Source organism: Fistularia commersonii, chromosome 34 (assembly GCF_037954325.1).
Source record: "Fistularia commersonii isolate RoL2024-O1a breed Wild chromosome 34, RoL_Fcom_v1.0, whole genome shotgun sequence".
In the NCBI taxonomy this organism is placed as follows: domain Eukaryota; kingdom Metazoa; phylum Chordata; class Actinopteri; order Syngnathiformes; family Fistulariidae; genus Fistularia; species Fistularia commersonii.
In genome coordinates this window covers 9,054,697-9,076,786 of record NC_141317.1, presented here as the reverse complement: position 1 = coordinate 9,076,786, position 22,090 = coordinate 9,054,697, and the positions used below count along the sequence as shown (strand labels likewise).

The following is a 22,090-nucleotide window of genomic DNA, read 5'->3' as shown; positions in this document are numbered from 1 at the left end:
CCAGAACCCAATAAGTGGGGATTTCATTCGCGCCCGCCGTTCGCCCAGAAACCCAATTAAATTCTCACGTTCCTGGCCGAGGGTTCTTTCTAGCGCAAAACATGTTTTTCAGAAAACAACTTTATAAGGTGATAATAAAATTGCATTTCCAGCTCATTCCGGTTTTCCCCCCCAAAGATTGTCAAAAGTAGCAGCTTTCCGAAGTGTTGATCAAACCGGTTAATGACGTCAGATCCCGATTTTTTATTTTTTATTTTTTTCCCCCGGCTAATCCGTCACCGTGTTCCCCCCGCAGGAGGAAGCCATCATCTCCTGGGGGTGTATTTTCTCTTCGTCCGACCTTTGACCCCTGCCAGGACCGTCTGAGCCCGTGCCTGGACTCGGACCCCCGTCATATCTCCTCCGCGGGCCGGGTGGTCGGCGCAGTTCCGTCACACGACGCGCCAGATACCGTGGGAATCCTCTCAAATCGGGGACGATTCCTCCGCCGGCCCGCAGAAACCTCAAATCTCGGACCGGCACCCGATATTGGCGCAGTCGCGTTAAAACGTCGCCGGCGTGGGAAGTTCAAAGCTTCTCCGAGGCTTCCCATGGACGTGCAGACAAGTTGTCCGGCCTCACCAACGTCAGCAATCTCAACCGCTCGCAGCAGGTCAAAGTTCAGCCCTCTCCCTGGGACCTGTTTATCGCCGGCGGGGCTGTGTGACCGAGCCTGGAGCTTCTGAGCGCGGGGGGTGCGGAGTTTGTTTTCAAGCGGACACCTCCGGGACGTCTCGCAGCCAGCGGCCCATGGGAGAGAGCGCGGCGAGGAGGACATGGTATAAAAAGAGTCGCGACGCCGAGAAGGTCGGCAGCTCTCGGACGCTCTTCCCGTCCTTCCAGATCTGCCGAATCGGACATTTTCAGAAGCTACCATGACGGGTTACTGGACGTTCCTGATCGTTCTGTCGCTGGCGGCGACCCGGAGCTGCGCTCTGCGGAGGTAAGGGGGGGGCTTTTGTTGGCGGCGTGGGGCGAAATCTACCTGGGAAATATCGCGTTTCACCCAAGCAGTGACAGAAAACTATGAAACAAATAAAGAAAGGAACGCAAATGAGGCCCAGCATGTGTTTTTATTCTTTTTTTTTTTTTTTTTTTTTTGTTGTTGTTGCTTGGCAAGGTGCTCAGAGCAAAAAAGTCTGCGTTTAATTAATGGCTCATTGTTGCACCGGGATGATGACCAGGCATATGCGTCCGATTTACGGCACGGAAAACGTACCCTTCGCTTACCTTCCTTTTCACGTGCGGCTCCTCCCGCTTCCCGTTTCCCAGAATCGCCCTGAAGAAGATGCCGTCTATCAGGGAGACCCTGCAGGAGATGGGCGTCTCGGTGGAGCAGGTGTTGACCGAGCTGGCCCACAAAACCTCGGGTGACTCCGGCAACGGGACCGTTCCAACACCTCTGACCAACTACTTGGATGTGAGACACGGTGACCTTTGTGAAGCTTCTTCTCTCCACCCTGACCAGTGTTGACGGTTCACAGATCCTCGAAAAACGTGCTTCGTTGCGTTTGAGTTACGTGAGTTAGAAGGTCCTCGGTTGGATTCCCACAGCGGGGCCTCCATGTTCTCCCCCCGTGTCGGCAAGGGGTTCCTTCCGCAGTCCAAACACCCCAACGACCCCAAATTGTTCAAATGAGCGCGTGAACGTTTGCTCTAAAAGTGGCCCCGTGATCGATCCAGGGGGAACCCCGCCGCTCGGCCAGCCGCGGCTGGGATCGGCTCAAGAGAAGAGAAAGCAGGAATGAACGAATACCTTTCTAACTGGCACCTCTGTTTCTGTTTCTTATTCTTGTTGTTGTTGTTTAGGTTGGCTATTTTCCCCCTTGTTGTTGTTGTTTTCTTTTTTTTCATTCCGTCGTCCAGGTTTATCCTTGTTGTTGTTGTTTAGGTTGGCTATTTTCCCCCTTGCTGCTTTTTGTAGTTGGTTTTCTTTATTCTGTTGTTTATGTTTATCCTCGTTGTCGTTTTGGGTGTCTATTCTCACCCTTGCGGTTGTTTTGTTTTATTTATTTTATTTTGTTTTATTTTATTTTTTTATTCTGTTGTCTATTTTTATGCTTGTTGTCGTTTTTGTTGTCTATTCTCACTCTTGCGTTTGTTTTGTTTTGTTTTGTTTTGTTTTGTTTTGTTTTGTTTTGTTTTGTTTTGTTTTGTTTTGTTTTGTTTTGTTTTGTGTCGTTTTGTGTCGTTTTGTGTCGTTTTGTGTCGTTTTGTGTCGTTTTGTGTCGTTTTGTTTTGTGTCGTTTTGTTTTGTTTTGTGTCGTTTTGTTTTGTGTCGTTTTGTTTCGTTTTTTATTCTGTTGTCTATTTTTATGCTTGTTGTTCTCACTCTTTCGTTTGCTGTATTTTGTTTTGTTTTCTTTTGTTGTCTTTGCTTTTTATTGTTTTGTTTTCTTTTGTTTTATTTTGTTTTGCATTCTGTTGTCTATTTTTATCCTTGTTGTTGTTCATTTTGCCATATTTTTGCTATCTTGTCTCTTTATTCATACTGCCATTTATTGACATTGTTATAGTTGCGCTCCTGTGACAAAACAATACGACAAGTATTATCTCCTCATCTTATCTATTCATTCATTTCACGTCTTTATTTCCCGAGCAGACGCAGTACTTCGGGGAAATCAGCATCGGCTCCCCGGCCCAGATGTTCAACGTGGTGTTCGACACGGGCTCGGCCAACCTGTGGGTGCCCTCGCAGAGCTGCTCGCCGTTCTCCACCGCCTGCTGTGAGTGCCGCCGCCCTCGACTTCTCCTCCCGAGCGCAAACACACCTCCTTGCGACTGACGCCGGCTATGAACCTTCAGTCACCCACAACAGGTACGACGCCTCCAGGTCCCACACCTACATCGAAAACGGGACGGGGTTTTCCATCCAGTACGCCTCCGGGAACGTCAGGGGGTTTCTGAGCGAGGACGTGGTGGTGGTGAGTTTGGCGCCGGCGGCCGAAAGAAGCCCCCCCTCCCCCCCCAGCGCCCCGTCGCTCCATATCTAGCGTGTCTTTCCCGTCCTTGAAGGTGGGAGGGATCCCGGTGGTCCAGGTGTTCGCCGAGGCCACCTCGCTGTCCGCCATGCCCTTCATATTCGCCAAGTTCGACGGCGTCCTGGGGATGGGCTACCCCAACGTGGCCATCGACGGCATCACCCCCGTGTTTGACCGCATCATGTCCCAGCACATCCTCAAGGAGGAGGTGTTTTCCGTCTACTACAGCAGGTGGGCCGACCCGGCGCGACCTCGGATAAATTATACGCGGTTGAAATCAAATTTTGAGTTTGTATGGGAATAACAAGCGGCTCTAAGTGCGGTGATTGTTTGTAATCTAATAACGACACACACTTGCCGAAGCTCCGTCGCACGCGTCCCCGCGAGGATCCGCGAAGACGAGTTCCTCGCGGATCGGGACGAGACGTTTTGTTTTTTTTGTTTTTCCTCCCAGGGACCCCAAACACTCGCCGGGCGGAGAGCTGGTGCTCGGCGGCACCGACCCCAACTACTACACGGGGAGCTTCAACTACATGGAAACCAGAGAGATGGGAAAATGGGAGGTCACCATGAAAGGGTGGGTGTTTTTCGTCTCTCCCGCGTTTCCCCCTCCGGCTCGCGCCTCGGCTGACCCTCCGATCGCTTCTCCAAGGGTCTCCGTGGGGGAGGAGGCGGCGTTCTGCGTGGAGGGCTGCACCGCCGTGATCGACACCGGCTCCTCCTACATCACCGGCCCGGCCTCCTCCATCTCCACCCTGATGAGAATAATCGGCGCCGAGCCGGACGAGAGCGGGGTGAGTTCTTGTTTTTTCAGTTTCACACGAGAGCGCGCCAGGCGGTTAAACTGAATCTCACGTGGCTTCGCATCCCAGTACAAAGTGGATTGCGACGCGGTGGAGACGCTTCCCAGCATCACTTTCCACCTCGGCGGCCAGGAGTACTCCCTCCCCCACGAGGATTACATCTTATGGGTAAGAGCGGAATTCTCGAATCGTCCCGACGTTACGTCGCGCGTTTGGTGACACCGTCCGCTGTGGCCGCAGCGATCGCAGATCGAGGGCGACGTCTGCACCGTCACCTTCAGGGGCTTGGATGTGCCGCCCCCTACTGGCCCCATGTGGATCCTGGGGGCCAACTTCATCGCTCGCTACTACACAGAGTTCGACCGGCGCAATAATCGGATAGGTTTCGCCGCGGCCGTCTGAACGCGAGCCGGACGACTTCCCCGTCCCTCCGGCCTCTTCCTGCCCCCGCAGTTACTCCGAGATGTCTTGTAACTGAGCATGGTATCGTCCACGTCTTACAATCTGAAATTCATATATGTGATTTTTTGCACTGAGCCCCTTCTGATCTTTATTTATAAGCATTTATCTGCAAATGCGAGATTCGCGTGTGTGTGCGTGTTTGCGCGCTGAACCTTTTCTGATTGTTATCATCAAAAAAAAAAAAAAAAAAAGAAGTTCGCATCTGTATCAAACCGGCATGGCAAGAAATAAAGTTGTATACTTTGATTTGCGTCGAGGTTTCTGTACCGATCGCATCCTTTCCTCTTTGTCGAATTTGTTTTACGACCGTGAGAAAGCGGAGGCCGGGCGTGAGGCGAACCGCCCGGAGATTTTTGGCAACGACGGCGGATCGGTCACGGACACGTTTCGCCGCTCGCCGATCGAGAAAACCTTTCCAGACGATCCCGCCGGCGGATTAAAAGGTATAAAATCCATACGCATAGTTTTCCAGGTCATGAGTGTCCCAGTGACGCAAGGCTTTCTTCCTTCCCCCGCCCGGAAAGGCGAGGCGGACTCCGTGGCATCGCCGCGTCGCGCCGATCCCTGATATAATGTGTAACAATCGCATTTTCCAAATCTAATCCGCCCTTTTAAACATTTGCGCTGCTTTTGTAAAAGCTGTGGGAACATCGGCCCCGTCGGGTCCTTCCCGGATCCCGGTGTCAGCGAACAAGAAGGACCGCCGAAGACCGCAAAACAATGAAAGTGCACTTATTAATCATATCTGCTCGTCAGATCTTTTGACCTCACGTCTTTAAAACAGAAAGCCGCAAACGCAGACGACGCGCTTCCTCGATTTTCCGTCCATGCATTGTCTGCTCTGGACTTTATCTGTTGTCAGTGCGCAACGAGGTTAAGGTGGATGTCTCTGCACTTAATCAGCATTATTGCCAGGCATGACCGGGGCCAGCTCGCTTTTGTGAATCGGCCTGGAACATGTCATTTCATTTTTGCCTTCCAATGGGGTGAAAACTAAAAGATCCCTGCCCGCCAGACAGTAGAGGCGATGGGAGCGGCGGGAGGATGGATGCCGTCTTTTTCCGTCTTTCGCTTCGATCAAACTATGACGTTATCGATCGTTTAGCGTCGCCGTAATCCGATACCGCCGGGAGCCGTGAGCCCCGACGCGGGTTCACGTCGATTACGTCGTCCGAAACGCAGATCCAATCGTAATTTTAAGCGGGAAGGGGACGGGACGAAACACAATGGCTCCGTTTTCTGATAAGGCAGACGGAGAAAAAACAAAACAAATGAGGCCTTCTGCGCGGTGAGTTGCGGCATTAAAATAAGCAGAGATGATAACAGAAGCCGGTAAAACACCGAGGCGGCGAAAACAACGCGCTTCGTGCAACGGAAATGTTTATGAATGAGATCCCTAAAATCGAAAAAGAAGACGTCAGGATCGAGCGGGGAAGCAAAAAGGGAGGCTCTTTAGCGATGGATAAAGTCTGACAGGTTGCGCCGGAGCCCGAGCTAGCGAGCTAGCTGCAGATGTTGCTCCGTCACCTGCCCGCGAGGATCGAGGCGGCAGCCTCTGTTTACACGTTGCCGTCGGCCCGTAACCCGCCGTGTGGACGGAGATCCGACCGAGCGGGGAGGAAGGCCCGACCCGTCTGTGAAGGCAAATACACATGAGTTCGCAGATTGGTCTGGTTTCCAGGCTATCAACAGTATATTCATTACAAAAACATCTCCCTCAGTATGACTCAACAAAGCTATTCAAGCTGGGAACTTGTCCAAACAACCACTCGAGCATAGCTCAAAAGGGGAGGGGGGGGGGGGGGGGGGGCGACACACACACACACACACACACACCCCAAAAAACAACCAGTTGCAGATGATTTTCCCAAAATTCAGTCTATATTGTTCTCGTATGCACCGACATTGTCGCCCGGCTCCTCGACAGCTGTTTCAGCTCCCTGTGCGTAGCAGCTGCGCAAGTGCGGAGAAAACTAAAGAGGGACGGCGACGGTTTGGAAATGTCACGTCCCATTTTTCGCCGGAGTGACACAAATATGAGAAAAAACACATGCACATCCCGTTGGGGGTGATGGGGGTGATGGAAAGATCTCACACAGGTGTTCGTTGGAGTTGGCAGAAGCAGGAGATGGAAAACAATACCTCATTCCCCTACGTTTTCCAAAAGAGTAAGTTACAGGCAAATAAATATTTATAGATCTTTGTGTACCGTGAAAAGCGCTATACAAATCGTATGTATTATTATCCATCCTATTCCGTAAACAAACATTTTTATATATCTATGTCATTCTGTTCATATGCATATAAAGTTCGAGATCAGGCTCAATCTGCATTCATATGTTTATAGATCCATAAATCTATAAAGTCTAAATGATATGCATCTCATTCTATATGTGTGTGTGTGTGTGTGTGTGTGTGTGTGTGTGTGTGTGTGTATGCTAGCTATCTAACTACCTAGCTATCCAGGCTGTTATAGGTTATTTATGTATTCACATATTTATCTTGTTATGTATTCAATCTTTTGTTTTTTATTTTATTGAATTTTATTTTATTTTATTTTATTTTATTTTATTTTATTTTATTTTATTGAATTTTATTGAATTTTATTTTATTTGATTTTGTTTTGTTTTATTCTAGTTTTGTTTAGTTTAGTTCAGTTTATTCAATCTCTATCTATCTATCTATCTATCTATCTATCTATCTATCTATCTATCTATCTATCTATCTATCTATCTATCTATCTATCTATCTATCTATCTATCTATCTATCTATCTACAGCTAGCGAGCTAGCTATCTTGCCATCTAGCTAGCTAGGTAGCTAGCTAGCCAGGCTGCTTTAGGACATTTATTCATTCATGTGCCTTATTTTATTTTATTTTATTTTATTTTATTTTATTTTATTTTGTAGCTAGCTAGCCAGGCTGCTTTAGGACATTTATTCATTCATGTATCTTATTTTATTTTATTTTATTTTATTTTATTTTATTTTATTTTATCTCTATCTATCTATCTATCTATCTATCTATCTATCTATCTATCTATCTATCTATCTATCTATCTATCTATCTATCTATCTATCTATCTATCTATCTATCTATCTATCTATCTATCTATCTATCTATCTATCTATCTATCTATCTATCTAGCCAGCTAGCTAGCTGGCCAGCCAGCTATCTAGGCTGTTTTACTTATTTTTTCATTCACATATTTATCATTTAATTTAATTTAATTTAATTTAATTTAATTTAATTTAATTTAATTTAATTTAATTTAATTTAATTTTATTTTATTTTATTTTATTTTATTTTATTTTATTTTATTTTATTTTATTTTATTTTACTTTATTTCATTTTACACATCTATTTGTGTATCTAACTTCTCCCTGACAGGTGGAGCTGGAGGAGAGGCAGACGTTGCAATCGGTTACCAGCGGCGGTGCGACTGATGCAGCTGCCATGTTGACTCGCGTCCAAACGTCTGGAGAATTTCACACACCGTAACACTTTGCCGGGTATTCAGCGACCCGGCCGGGGTCAGGTTGTTCCACCAGGTGGGGGGATAATCGAAACAGTCGTCATTCCAAATGGACTGTAAAATCGCCAATTACGGCGTCAGGCATTTATTATCTGCTACGTATCAACGCGCCGTCCTACATTTGAGGCTGTGCAGCATCATCCTCACAAAATAAGTGCTTTTCGGTTTACCTCCGTCTAATGAAACAAACCAGCCGTTGGCGTCGGACCTCAATATATAGCAGCCTTCGAGGTGTTTAAGTAGCAATAGCGATTGTTGGCAAACTGTTTCCGCTCAATTCCAGATAAAAAAAAAAAAAAGAAATTCATTGCACCCCAAACCACACCCACATTATTCTTAGCAACCCCAAAATTTAGCATCAACATGAACCCCGACATTCTTGACTGACTTAAAAACATTTAAAATACTTAAAAAAACATCAGATGGATTTTCCAAGGTGAGACACACCTGTCTGTGCTAAACAGATGTGGAGCTCCCATTCTGGACCACATGTTATTAATAATTATTCTAACAATAATAATAATAATGATAATGATAATTAATAATAATTATAATAATAATAATTTATGCTTTGTTAATCCCCATGGCGAAATTCAACGATTGCTTGACCTCCTGTGACACGTCGCCCCATCATTATTATTATTATTATTATTATTATCATTATTATTATTATTATTATTATTATTGTTATTATTATCATTCAGATTTACTTGGTGCGGCAACTACTGTTGCTGATAAATAAGCAAAAATAAAGCTATATTAATGCTTTATCAATCCCTGTGGGGAAATTCGACGATTGCTTGACCTCCTGCGCCAAGTCGCCCTATTATTATTATTATTATTATTATTATTATTGTTATTATTATTATTATTTTTGTTGTTGTTGTTATTATTATTACAATAATTATTATTATTTTTATCATTCAGATTAGCAGGCGCAGCGACTCCTGTTGCTGATAAATAAGCAAAAATAAAGGTTTCATTAATGCTATATAAATCCCCGTGGGGATATTTGACGATTGCTGGACTTTTTGATCCATGTTGCCCCACTATTATTATTATTATTATTATTATTCAGATTTACTTGGTGCAGGGACTGCTTTTGCTGATAATTAAGCAAAAATAAAGACAAAAAATTGAGAAATTAAAACTATAGAAGCAAAAATGCATATGTATAATATCCCCAAATTAACCAACATAAATGGGATTTGAGAAAGCCATAGGCTTCGCCTCGGCTTGTGGGTCGCCGTGTCATCGAGCACGTCTGGAGAAAATGCTGAAAAAACAACAGAAAAAGTGAAGGATTCCGGGAGCAGCGTGGGCCCTTGCAGGGCTCCGTCCACGCAGAGCGCACCTTATTTTCTTTCTAGCTTTTATTTCACCGCGTCGGTGCATGTGATCTCTCCGGAGAGAGAGAGAGGAAGAGAAAGAGCAAAAAAAAAAAAAAAAAAAGAGAGAGAGAGAGAGAGAGATTGAGAGGTGGGAACTGTTTTCCTAAAAGCTCAGATGTGGAAACTGTATTTTTTTTAAATGAAAAATTGCTTTCGAGGGATTGAATTTCAAGCATGGAGGTGGGGGAGAAGGGAAGAGGGGGTGGGTGGTGGTGGTGGGGGGGGGGTCGCTTTAAAAGCACCCGGAAGCCGCTCAGAAGGAGCCACCAAATTGTGGAAAAAACAAAATAACAACTAAAAAAAAAAAAAAAAAAAAATTGCAACATTAGATTTGTGAGACAAACACGTCTCCCCTCCCGTGCGGCAGCTTGAGTTGCGCTCAGCCCGGGATGCTACATCTTGTCAAAGAGAAAGAGGTGGGAGGTCTTTATAAAGGCTTGTCTGTCAGCTGAGACACTTAGTCTTGGTTTGAACTCGGTGTGTGCAGGAGGAGCTCGTCGGGCGATGCTCTGAAGATCCACAACCGCATGACGGACACGCGTAAAAACGCACCGCAGCGACTTATCCCGTCTCCGGAGTGAAGCGAGAACATTTTTTTTTTTTTTTTTTTTGCTTCAATGTGTGTGACAGAGGAGTCTGGTGTTTTCCATTGTCAAACACGTACCAGATGCCAACCCTGACTCAGAGCAAGGCTAAGGTAGGTGGGAGAGCTTTTTTTGTTTTTGTTTTTTTTTTTTGTTTTGTTATTTTTTTTTTTTGTTTTTCTGCAAGGCGAGGATGCTCCGTGGCGTCCCTCCATGACCCATAAACTAAAAAAAAAAAAAACGCACATCATGTGATAGGTGACATCTGCATCATGTGCTCCTGCATTCGTCGCATACCATTCAAATCGATGATATATTAGATTATCTTGATTTCATTTTGTTTTCATCATCGACCATTAGGTGTTATTCCGATTTGCAATCTCCAGCAGCCTCCTTCCTTCCCTCCCTCCCTGCTGTCTCTTATTCTCCTCCGCCTCAGAATCACCGATAAAGTTTCACTTTTTTTTTTTTTACTTAAACATATAACTTTGATTAACAGCGAGTCACGGCACACCGGGGGTTTAACGATTCCTACGTTAAAAAATAGAAATAAATAAAAACAAATTAAAAAAAAATGGGAAGGCTGCAGCTGAGCCACACAGCTCAGCGATATGCGAAAAACAAAATATGGAAAAAAAAAAAAAAAAGGAATAGCTCTTGTCCCTGACGACTATAAAAGAAATGTCTTTTATGTCTTAATACGTCTCAGATGTCGGCCTGGCAACAAATGAATCATAACTTATTGTTTCAATTGAGCGCTTGGCCGCCACCCTCCCCCGACGATTCCTCGGATTTGTGGATCGGACAGGTCGGATGAGTCTGGAGGTCGATTGTTAAGAAATACCTCCGGGGCCCCGAATCGCGGCGCCCCGCGGCGCCGGGAAGCGAACGCTCGTCGCCGTGTGAGCGGAGGATTCGGGGCGTCCATCTGGAGCTCGTTTCGCCGCCGCCGTTGCCAAAAGCCGTTTGGTAGCAGGCGAACTCGGGGCGCGGGCACGTCGCTCTCCGAGGCGGCGGCGCTCCCGTGGTAGAGGGCACTGTTCGTCCACGAGTGAGCGCGGCCGAGGTCGAGCGCGCCGCCGAAACCCGACACCCGATTCGGGAGAAGGCGCCCCCCACCCCCACCCCCGACCCCCCCTCCCCTCCCACCGTCGCTTCCCTTTCCCCCTCGCTCGCGGGGGGAAAAGGCCGAGCTCAGAGCGAACGCTCAGAATCCGCAGCTCTGCCGATGTTGTCAGATGTTCCAGTGTGTGTGTGTGTGTGTCGCTGACGGCGCTCCTCCGGTGTCAGTTGCAGGTAAAGTGTCTGTGTGTGCTTGTGTTCCTGAGCTTCCCACTCACTATGGCCGAGATCCCCGGACCGTGCAGGCACTCGATCACTAGAGAGCACCTTCTAACACTCAGGCATCTGGTACGTCACCAAAATCAGAAAACGCCGGCGCTTTTGAGCCCAGCGCGGTAATCATGCGTGCTGTCGCCTCCGTAGATGGACAACCAGTTGCGAAGCGGCTGCTCGATAACCTACACGTTTATAGAACAGAGAAGTTTGGTAAGGCGACTCCGCTCCCGTCGGATCATTTGGATTCACCCACTCGCCATTAACGGTGTCGCCTCTCCGCGCAGAGCAAATGTTGCTTTGTAAAAGCTGCGTTACCGTGGATACTGGAGCTGCTCACCACCCACTTCAGATACAACAGGGGATCGGTCAACGACGGATACGTGCAGTCCCTGAGAGCCCTCATCCTCAACATCTACTCCCAGAAATGCGTCCCCCAGATTAACGAAGAGGTCGAGGTGGGTGCGATGACGACCGTGTGTGTGTGTGTGTGTGTGTGTGACAGCATTCAAGGTATTTTCTGCGCCGCAGAATAAGCCGGAGAGCTTCGAGATGCTGTACAAAGGTTCCCCCAAGGAGGCGCTGCAGAGAGCCTCCGAGGTGCTGGCGGTTTACTGGGAGCTGGTGAGCACCAGCGACACGCCGGTGGACTGGAGGTGCCAGCACGAGTACACCGACGCCACCGGCTCCACCGCCGAGCCGTACACGGAGTCCCCCACGCAGCGCTACACGGGTGGGGGCTTCTTGTTTTAAAAACGTTCAAACCGACTCCCGGAGCTTTCGCTCAAAGGCGGCGTCTTCTTCCACAGACAGCTACGGCAGGAGGTCGGTGCTGGCGGCTCAGAGGAAAGACCTGTTCAAGCTCGGCTTCATCGTCACCTCCATCTGCGGAGGACTGCTGCTCATACTCACCCTCTACTGCCTCATCACGCAAAAGGTACCGACCGGCCGGCGCTCCTTAGTTCGCTGATTCCGAAGGCCGGGGATCGCACGTGCGCTAATAAAGTTTAACCGTGCATTCCAGTCGTATTGCAATAAAGTAGGGCTTGGCAGCGCCGCCGCCGCCGCCGCTCTCCCTCCGGCTGAAACGCCAGCTCCCGCTGCTGGTAAGATGGACGCAAAAAAAGACCGGGTTGGCTTCTTCTCCTCTGGGGGAATCTGCGATTTTTTTTCGCACCGGCGGAATTTAAGGAACTCCCGTTTGTCGAAAATACCGGAAAATGGAAAACGGCGTTTCCTTCAAAAGAACCGTCCCCCGAGGTCATCCGAAGATGTTCGATAGATACCTTTTTTTTGGACGATTCCGTGGGAAAATGATAGACCGCGCGTCGGATTGGATTCGGGCGGGGAGAGATTTATAAACGGCGAACGTTAAAGCGAGGAATTCCGCGTCGATGAAAGCGGTGTCTGTTCTGTAGTTACATTTGGTTTGTCAAGTTAGATAAGCTGTATTTTATTCATCCCCATGGAGAAATCTGCGTTCTGCATCTGTGCTCTGTGTACCAGATGGATTTTTGAGAACTGGAAAGAGCTCTGGGATTGGCTCTGGCTCCGAGGGCCGGCTCTTTGGTCAAGCATTTTTAAAAAGATATTGCAAACGCTTGTGGAATGTATCCGACGAAACGTGCGCCATACGTGCTTATGTACGGACGCCGCGCGTTTCTTGCCAATGTGGCGGACGGACGTGAAGGGGCCGATGTTGGATTTCCCTGCTGTGCCTTTGAGTCAAAGAATCCCCCCTTTGAGTGGAAAAATAACTTTCGGTTCCGGTCGATTCTGGACGAGCGCGTCGCCGACGCCGGCCTTCCGTGAGGAACCAGCTCCAGCCTCTTTCGCGCTCAAGGAACTTTTCGCCGATCTCACCACCGGGTGGAGGAACCAGGAACCGGGATCTCAGCTCCCGGAACCAGCTTAGCCTCTTTTTACGCTTCCGTTGGAACCGAGATGACGTCGTTGCTTTGTGATCTGAGGAGCTCATAAGCTAGAGACGCCTTTTTTTAAAAGCTATCCCACTCACCGGACAGATGTTTGGACAGAAGCGGCGCGACCGAGAGGTCCAAGCTGAGGAACGTCAACAATTTGGACCAAAATAAGTGCGGCGTTAGCTAACGGCTAACAAGGTTCTCCTCAAACCATCTGAGAGTCCACGGTTCTTTTTCCACGAACGCTGCGGCAGCGTCCACCTCCGCATAGCACGGTCGCCTTCCTCTTCTTCTTCTTCTCGGATGGTTTGTTTTGGAGCGGGGAGCTTAAGGTGCACGGGAAGGCAACGCTCCAAAGCGGCTTCCTGGAGCCGGACAGTTCCTGGAAGCGTCTCGTGGACAAACAGAAGCGGCAGGAAGCCATAATTTCCCCGAAGCGCTCCGCTAGGAGGGTTCGCCGTCCACCTTGCTTGTCTTACTTGTCGTCGGGCGTCCGTCCTCCAGCTGCTCGGATCCAGACCCGTCTTGATCTTAATTAAAATCATCTGCGTGCTCAGTGAAAATGTGTGACCACGGGGGAGGAGGTGATCATTCTGCACCACACTTGAATCAGCTGAGCTCTCCTTCTGTGCGCGATTAAATCGCACGGAAATTCACCCAGATTATTCCGTGTAAGCGATCAAAATTTCTTTTTTTTTTTTCAGCTACCGTTTCATTTTTGTCCATCTCGGAATTCACAGCCAGTTCTCACAAACTTGACAAAAGCATACCGAGAAGGCAGAGCGGGAAGATTTCCCATCGGAAAGTTGGCGTTTCAATCCCAGACTCCTTCCGTCCGCAGGCCAAAGCGTCCTGGGGTCGATCGCGACCATCCGATCGCTTGAAACGTAGCCGTCGTCGCTGAATTTTTTCAACCGACAGTTGGTTTCGTCGCCTCGCCTGCGTTCAAATCCGTCCGAACTGTCGTCGTTTTTAACCCCGGAATCACGGAAGCGGCTTCTGCAACAAGCGACGCCGTCCTGAACATCAACGGGAAAAATTTTGGACAATAACATCCACAATGAAGCGAACCGCTCGGCTCCTAACGCCGATTTCTCCGATAAGTCGGCGGCTCCCGCTGTGAAAAACCCCAGTTATCCTCCAGTGATCTTAATGGATATAATTGGCAACACGGCTTCTCTTCGGCCCCAAAAGAAATAAAGGCGTCCCATAAAAATTCCCGATTCTCAGCGCAGGTTGTGTCATGAAAACCCACAAACGTTATCAGACGGAGCCGGTGCCCATGGGGGATGTTGTAAAAGCCATGGGAGGGGGATTCTCGCAGATGAAGGTGCTGGTAAAAAAAAGGTGGTGGTGCCCAGGTGCTGCACGCTATCCAGCCGGAGCTCCTTAGAAGACGGGAAGAAAGCGAAGCGGGGCATCTTGTAATCGCCGCTTGCTGAGTTTTGCGGACCGATCCTTCGTCCAGCTATGAAACAGTCAAACGGTTTCAATGCCGGATCGCCGACTGCCCGCGATTCAACTTTGTATTTCATTTCACCTGTTGAGAATTTGCCGGCGTTGGTCATTAATCGTGGGCTCCGCCGCTCCGAGGCGGGGAAACGGCGTGGCCGTCTATAAACCGCGAGCGGTGCCGTGGCCATCTGCTGAGCGTTTTTGTAAGTTTTGAATCACGTGGCTGTTTTTTAAGTACCTCCAGCCAAATAAACCCCGTTTGAACGCACGAAGTACAGTATACCCTTGTTTTTCACGGGGGTTACGTTCCAAAAAGAACCCGCGATAGGCAAAATCCGGGAAGTAGAAACCTTTATTTTCTTTATTATACAATTAAATACTCTATTATACATCGCTGCTGTCGTCCTTATGTTTTTTTCTTCCTTCTTTATGGAACGAACGGAAGATTCATTAATTCCGTAATGCCGACCTACGGCCGCGTAGCTTTTAGCTTCCCTTAGCATGTCCAGAAGTTTGACTTTATCTGCGATAGATAGCATCTTCCGCTGCCTTTTGTCACGTTTTGTCAACATTATGGGTTTTAGAGAAACTCAAAATCGCAAGAGAATTTGCACGTACGTCATGTAAATTTGGCAAGCTGTTTTTCGTACGTGAACATATTAAACCGCAACGCACAGGTAGAGAAGAAGCGGAGCGACTTTTTAGCCAATCAGAATGCAGAACATGATGCACGATGCAAATCCGGGAAGTAGCGAAACCGTGAAAAGTAAACGAGGGATCACTGTATACGAGTTTATCTAATTAAACCGGCGGTTTAGTGCGGAGACAGAGAAATTATAATAGTTTGGCGATGAGGATTCTAGCGGATCTCAAACAGTCGACTCTCCCCGCAGATCATCTCCGATGCTGCTTTTCGTTTGCTGACTCCTCTCCAACTGGGTCACATTTCTACCAAAATAACGCGGAGAACTGTTTCGTTTTCGCCACGGCTTCCTCTTCCGTCTCGCTAGCCTCGTTTTAACCGAGCCCTTTTTCTCTCCCGACAGAAGACCCACACCCCTCACAGATCAAGATCGTACACAGAATCAAGGTAAGAAGTGAAAACAAACCCCGTCGGCCGTCGCATGTGTTTCGAATTGTGGCTAATACATATGCTTGCCATTTTCGTTACAGCAGAGACCAGGAAGACATAGAGATGGAGCCACAATAATGTGAGTATCCTCCTCTAAAATATAGCGCTGTCAAAAAGTCAAAGGCACTGGAGACGGAGTGCCATAAACTGCGAAAGAAGACGAAAACAAAACGAACAAACAAAAAAAAAAATCGGTTTCCTCCCAAAGTGTCGCGGTTTGGGGGGGGGAGGCGGGTTCCAGTCGCGTTTTCGAGGTATTTGGCAGCTCGGCTTTTCCAGACATCTTGAGATCCTGCGACTGTTGATCCACGCCGTCAGGGGCGTTGGGGGTCGGCGGCGTCTTTTTCCTCGCGCCGCTCTCCATTCTCCGCACCATGCAATTAATAACGGATCCCAATTCGCCGGGAACTCCGACGCCGAAACCCGTTTGCGGAAAGGCCGGCTCCGACTTTCGAGAGAGCTTCAAACGATCCGAGTGCCAACTATTTCAAAACTCCGTCCGATCCGTCCAAAACACCTGCAGCTCATTTCCTGCACTTTCCATAGGTGACTCCCGCCCCGATTGTCGTACGCCAGAGAAACGCGACCGCTCGCCGGCGAGTTTTCGAACCAGGCCTGGAGTTCTGGGCCGACTGGACGGCCTCCAGTTTTAAAGATAATTCAATTGGACGTCTGGCAGGCGCCGCGCAGTTTTCCTGGCTGACAACTGCATTTCCACCTCCCTCAGCCTCGCGCAGTTGTGTTGTTGTTGTTGTTGTTGGTTTTCGTGCGTGTGCGTGTGAGAACGGCGGATCTGGGAGTTCCTCCGCCGGAGGAGGTTTTCGATATTTTCGACACGCCGTTTGCGCCGATCACGTCCTTTTTGAAAGAGGCTACGTGATTTCGTTGTTGGAAATGAACGCCCGGCTCGCTACGTAGCCTCGAATCCAGCGCCGCCGCCGCCGCGTTTCATCTGGGAGGGGGATTGTTATTGTATACCAGCGAGATGTTTTACTATCAGCAAAAGGGATGTTTGGAAAAGAAACAAAGTGTGATATTTCCCATTCACACATTAATGCAGGAGGAAAACGGAGAAATGAAATGCAGATGTTTCGCGTGAAAACTCCTAAGTGCCTCCGACAGCGAGAGCTGGCACAGAACCGCTGTTTTTTTTATTATTTACTTTTAATGACAGTCCAAAAACATGCAGGAGGTTCCTACATTTCCCAGGCGTGTGAACGAGAGGCCGAACGCTTTTACGTCTCTACACGACGAGCGAACGGTCCTGCGCGCCATAGAAGAATAAGAATAAGAATAAGAACAACTTTATTTATCCCGAAGGAAATTGTTGTGCCAGAGTTTCAAGTAGGACATAACAATAATAAATAAAATGGCTGTAGAATGGTCATATGTCCCCATATGACGTGTGAATGAATGACTGTCTGCTTGACGTGAATGAATGGCTTTACTTGCTGTTTCAGTGTGATGACGTGCGAATGAGCGAGCGAACGTTTACCCGCCTCCATTCGCAGCGCGAACGAACGAGTGAACGTTTGCGCGTCTCCGTGTGACGCGTGGACGACGCGTGAATGTCTTTTCTCGACACGCGAACGTGCGAGTGAACGTTTGCATGTCTTTACACGACGCCCGTTTGAATGAATCACAGGATTTGTGAACGAACGAGTGAATGTCTTTACTCGGTCGCGTGACGTTCGGACGTCTCGGCGCGACGCGTGAAAGAACGAGCGAAGGTCCCCGCGACGGCCGTCTCAGCCTCCGGCCAATCAGATTGCAGGTGAATGACTCCGACGCTCTTCCTCATGTTGCTTCTCTGGTGTTTTTCCAGGATCGTCCTTCCTCTCCGGACAAGAAAGAGCATATCACTGCAGCGGCAGACGGAGCACTTGTGAAGCTGTACATTTTATCCATCATGAGCAAGTTCTCATATCAGTAATGTGTATGTATTGTATCATGCAGAATTATTTAATCAGAAGCTTCGCTTTGACTGAAAGAGAAGATGGACCTTTTTGTAATAATATGCAATGTAAATTATGTCTATGAGTTATCTATTGCAGATATCTTTTCAAGTTAACTAAAAATATTTTTACACTACATATGAACGTTGAACAGTGTGTGTCCGTTCGCTGCGACTTAACCCTTTGTATCGGCCGGCGGATTCCCGAAGAGTTATTTATTAGTTTGATTCTATCCGATCGCCATGCTGAAAATAAAAAGTTAGCCGTCGAACGGCGGATGATAATGCTTTCCAGCCGATCGGCCCGCCGGCGAGCTTCGCCCCGAGCGTTTCGGGGCCCGGGGGTTGCAAACTCCTCGCCGAAAGCCTTAAGCCCCTTTACAGCGCACGTCCCGTTTGATGTCCCGTTTTATGAGGAGTCAGAAATGCTTTCATCCCGGCCAAAACTGCCTTTTCCCACTGCCCTGGAAAGCACTTCAACCCGCCCCTATTATCAGCCCACATTGTTGATCAATACTCCGTCTCGATGGAGCCAATTTGAAAAGCCGACCGATGTTTGTGTATCAAGTTTTATTGCAAAACAGTATGAAATGTTTTAACGTGAACTCCGGAGAACGTTCTGTTATTGGTTAAATATATTGAGCTATTATTACTGGCAGAGAGGTGGAGAAAGGATCCAGATTAGTGCGCAACAGTCTGCTCCGGCCTCCCGGGAGACGTCCTCACTTCAGCGGGCACGACAAGACGAAACGGGCGGGGCGGAAAAAAAAAACAAAAAACGAAAAAACGCGGATTAGTCATCATAACACGGCGGCGGGGAACGTTGTCGCCGAGCGGCTTCTCGCCGTTTTCTAACCACGGGTTGCGTAAAGTCCCGCACGTGATGGTACGCATGTGTGCTGGCTGGCCACCGTTGGCTTTTTTTGGGGAATTTGGGGTTCGGGGTCGGAACGCGCCCGCGATCCGACGGGCCGGACCCGACCACGTGCGGGCCGCGATATAATATTATCTACAACTCAATTAATTTCACAGGCTACCGCTTATCAGTGGGGAAACCACTGTTACATTGGCGGTAATCCATTTTTGATCCCAAGACATTGCTCCATTACAAAACAAGGAAAGTATTTATATAATTCAATTTAGTGCTTCTCTTTAAAGTATTAAAGGCAGCTGTGGAAGAGGAGATAGAAAGTTGTCTGCAACAATAAACATGTGGGAACGGCCGAGGAACCGGTCGGGATCGTCGGGGCGGCCGGTGCCCGTTTTTTCCTCCTGCAAACCTTTTTTAAGAAAATCTCGCGCTTTCAAATTGGAGGAAACAGAACGCCGTGTTTCTCGCTGGAAATACATTAATTGCTGTCAAATACTTTTAAGGGGACGAACCAGGGAGGATACTCTTAATAGTCCATTATTCTCCGCTTTACGGTAGCGAACCGCTCATCCGATGAGATTGGCCTCGATCCGTACATTTTATTTCCCCACGCGGTTGTTTTTTTTGTTGTTTCGCACAAAAAAAAAAAAAAAAAACACAAAAACAGCAGAGGAACAATGTCCACCATTTCTGCGCAGCACAAAGTCATTTATATATATTTCTAATTACGTGACCATTCCAAATTAGTAACGGATTACGCCGTGCTGGGATACTGTTATTTATTTATTTATTTATTTATTTATTTATTTTATTTTTTTATTTTTATTTTTTTCCCACCGTGCCACATGGTGGAGGCAAAGAGCCAAACCCGATCCGCATGGACGGCACTTTTACATGTTGCGGCAGGATTTAATATGAGAATTTGGTGTCATCTGTTATAGCTTACTACTCACTCTATAACTTTTTTTTTTTTTTTTCAGAAATATTGTGGCCGATATAATTGGCTTACGGAATGGATGTCAGTAATCCGGTCATTTCTGGTTGTGCTTTGTCATCCTGTCATCTGGATACGTGATTATACAACTGTGGTATTTCCTGTTGTCTGATACGTGAGTGGTCTAATGATTCGGAACGAGAAATATTGCCTCACATGGCGGTTTGGAGAATTATAAATACTATATATATATATATATATATATACACAAACGCAAACGTTTTCCAATTAAATGTGATGTGAAAACAGTTGTAGGGGTTGTCTGAGTGACGCGTCGGCGAGAAAGCCCGGGAAGCATCACACGTCGATAAAGGCGACGTGCCGCAAACAGTAGGCAGCCTCGGCAGGAATGTCTCTGGCGCCGATCTGGTTGGCGTCCAGGCGCAGCATTCTCAGCCGCGAGAAGTTTGTCAGGTCCACCGCGCTGCAGAAGCTGCTCAGGGAAAACTCTGAAAGACAAGAGACCGGCGACGTGAGAGGGGGGCAGGGTGACGCTCGCCGCCGCCGCCGCCGCCAACTCTTAACAGGAAGCGGTCAATCACAGCGCGGATAAATCCCCCGAAACGTGACGCTAAAAACCCGTCCGCGGCCTCCAAGGCGTCGGGTTAAACTCCGGTATTAACTAATCTCGGATTTTCGCCGAACGGCAATTCTTGCCGACATCTAGTGGCCCGGAGGCGGAGGTGCGTCACGGGTTGGAAGGACGCTAACGCCGACGCGGGGAAAAGCAGGTCGGGAGGTTAAAAGGAGAAACGGGGCGACGCCGTGTTTTGGGGTTTTCTCCACGTCGCTACTCGCCGCTTCGAAATCAAAACAAGCTGCCCGCGGCGTCGTCAAGTAGGGCCAGCTGTGAGAGAATGGATTTCGGAGGATCCTGCGAAGCAGCGGTTCGGCGTTCCATCTCGAAGGCGGCCGTGTCGCGGCGGCGTGGTAGCGGCGCCTTCCGAGCCAGTGCGCTCTGGTTGTTCTTTTCGATCTTTTGCGCAAAACAGAATACCGTTTAAAAGGAACGGTTGGCGTTGGTGCCGTCATTCGGCTACGAAAGAAGGGGCGAGCGGGAATACGCCCTTACCTCGGATGTTATTGGCGTGTAGGTAGAGGTTCTCCAGGTTCCTGTTGACGATGGGGATCTTCGCCAGCTTGTTGAAGGAGAGGTCCAGCTCAATCAGCGTGCTGCCGTTGAAGACGTTCGCCGGAACCCCTCGGTCGGTCAGTCGGTTGTGGGCCAATCGGAGGAACCTCAAGTCGGGATACGCGCTGAGAAATCCCGCCGGCACGCTTTCTATGCTGTTGAAGTCGAGGTATAACTGCTGCAGCCCCTCGGGCAGACGGTCGGGGATTTTCCTCAGCTTGTTTTTCCTCGCGTCGAGCACGGTGAGAGATTTCAGCCCGTCGAAGACGCCGCCGACTTCCTCCAGCACGTTGGCTTGGAGGTGAAGGCCGGCGAGGTCGGCCATTCCCCGGAAGGACTTGGAAACGATTTTGGAGATCTTGTTGTGACCGATGCGCAGCTCGCGGACGGACCCGGGCAGGTTGGAAGGGACGCGCGTCAGTTCGTTGTGGTCCAGAAAAAGACGCTCCAGGCTCCTGAGCTGGCGGAAGACCTTGTTTCCGATCTGGTCGGAGCGGAGCCGGTTGCGGAACAAGACGAGCCAGACCAGGCCGGTGGCGTTGTCGAAAACGCCGTCCCTGATGCCCGTGATCCGGTTCCCCTGCAGGTAGGCGTACTTGACGTGGGAGGGAACGTACGGAACATGCTGGAGGTTGCGGTTGTGACAGAACATCGCCGCCGGGTAGGCCGACGGGCAGTCGCACTCCAGCGGGCAGTCGGCGTCCTCCGTCCGACGTCGGCCTCGCAGCTGCGACAGCCACCGCAGCTGGCTGCCCTCCTGGCTGCCGCGGTCCAGTAACCCCAGGATGAAGAGGAGCACCGCGGGCCGCATGATCGGCCGCCCGGAGACGAGGAGGAGGTGGAGGCGGCGCCGAGTCAAAGCGAGGATACTTTGCTGAAAGCCTTCGCGGAATCCTCACCGCTCATTTACACATCACCAACGCCGCCGTAACAGTCCGGGAGAGGAATATATATTCCCCGTTCCGCAGCCTCGCACACCCACTCTCATTAAAACGCATGCATTTTTTTTGTCCCGCTTGCATGTCGAACCCACGCAAAGACATGTCACCTCCGGCCGTGTCAATATCAACCCCATCTGGTTAGCGCCGCAAACATCTGTTTCCCAACAACCTTGTTATTCCTCGGACGGTTGTGCCTTATCATTATCGCAGCGATTTGCCGCCTGACTTACAGTAAATTATCGTGTACCGAAGGTTATAGAAAAGACCGTTTACAGAATCCGCGGTTCCAACCGGGAAGATTAGCCGACAGGGAGCTTTATCTGTGAAGCCAAAACATGCACTGAAGTATCGAACTGCAGATTCTTTTGCATGTGACTTATGGGACGGCACGGACAACCCGACAACCCCTCTCATCATTCTTTTCTTTAAACGTTGTTCTTCTCTGCTCCCAGGGGAGGTGGCTCAGTCTACCGTAGCATTCCTGCCGCCAGATGCCCGTCATTTTTTTTTTATTTTTTTTTTATGACCATTTCAGCTCTTATTGTATCTTGTCAGGGGT

The 22,090-nt window shown here is 48.8% G+C and overlaps 3 protein-coding genes across 6 annotated transcripts; 2 read left to right on the top strand and 1 right to left on the bottom strand.

The window, feature by feature from the left end:
* The first annotated feature begins 738 nt into the window (after window positions 1-738).
* Window positions 739-4,531, top strand: ren (renin). The gene is made up of 9 exons (XM_086141513.1): window positions 739-982; window positions 1,312-1,459; window positions 2,642-2,765; window positions 2,845-2,963; window positions 3,055-3,251; window positions 3,475-3,597; window positions 3,673-3,814; window positions 3,893-3,991; window positions 4,064-4,531. The coding sequence occupies exons 1-9, from the start codon at window positions 915-917 to the stop codon at window positions 4,223-4,225; spliced, it is 1,182 nt and encodes a 393-aa protein (XP_085997639.1). The 5' UTR covers window positions 739-914; the 3' UTR covers window positions 4,226-4,531.
* A 5,167-nt stretch (window positions 4,532-9,698) lies between these two features.
* csf1b (colony stimulating factor 1b (macrophage)) lies at window positions 9,699-17,732 on the top strand. Of its 4 annotated transcripts, none has more exons than XM_086141516.1 (9): window positions 9,699-9,908; window positions 11,086-11,205; window positions 11,281-11,343; window positions 11,418-11,588; window positions 11,662-11,863; window positions 11,944-12,067; window positions 15,554-15,597; window positions 15,681-15,718; window positions 17,465-17,732. In XM_086141516.1, exons 1-8 carry the CDS (start codon window positions 9,879-9,881, stop codon window positions 15,698-15,700), a joined length of 774 nt encoding a protein of 257 aa, XP_085997642.1. In that variant the 5' UTR covers window positions 9,699-9,878; the 3' UTR covers window positions 15,701-15,718; window positions 17,465-17,732. The 4 variants fall into 4 exon arrangements, with proteins under 4 accessions (XP_085997642.1, XP_085997644.1, XP_085997640.1 ...); XM_086141518.1 differs by having other exon boundaries at window positions 11,940-12,067; window positions 15,684-15,718; XM_086141514.1 differs by having other exon boundaries at window positions 11,940-12,067.
* Window positions 17,733-19,689: 1,957 nt separating this feature from the next.
* On the bottom strand, window positions 19,690-21,401 carry fmodb (fibromodulin b). The gene is made up of 2 exons (XM_086141126.1): window positions 20,531-21,401; window positions 19,690-19,907 (listed from the first exon to the last, which is right to left on the bottom strand). Exons 1-2 carry the CDS (start codon window positions 21,399-21,401, stop codon window positions 19,756-19,758), a joined length of 1,023 nt encoding a protein of 340 aa, XP_085997252.1. The 3' UTR covers window positions 19,690-19,755.
* Window positions 21,402-22,090: the final 689 nt, after the last annotated feature.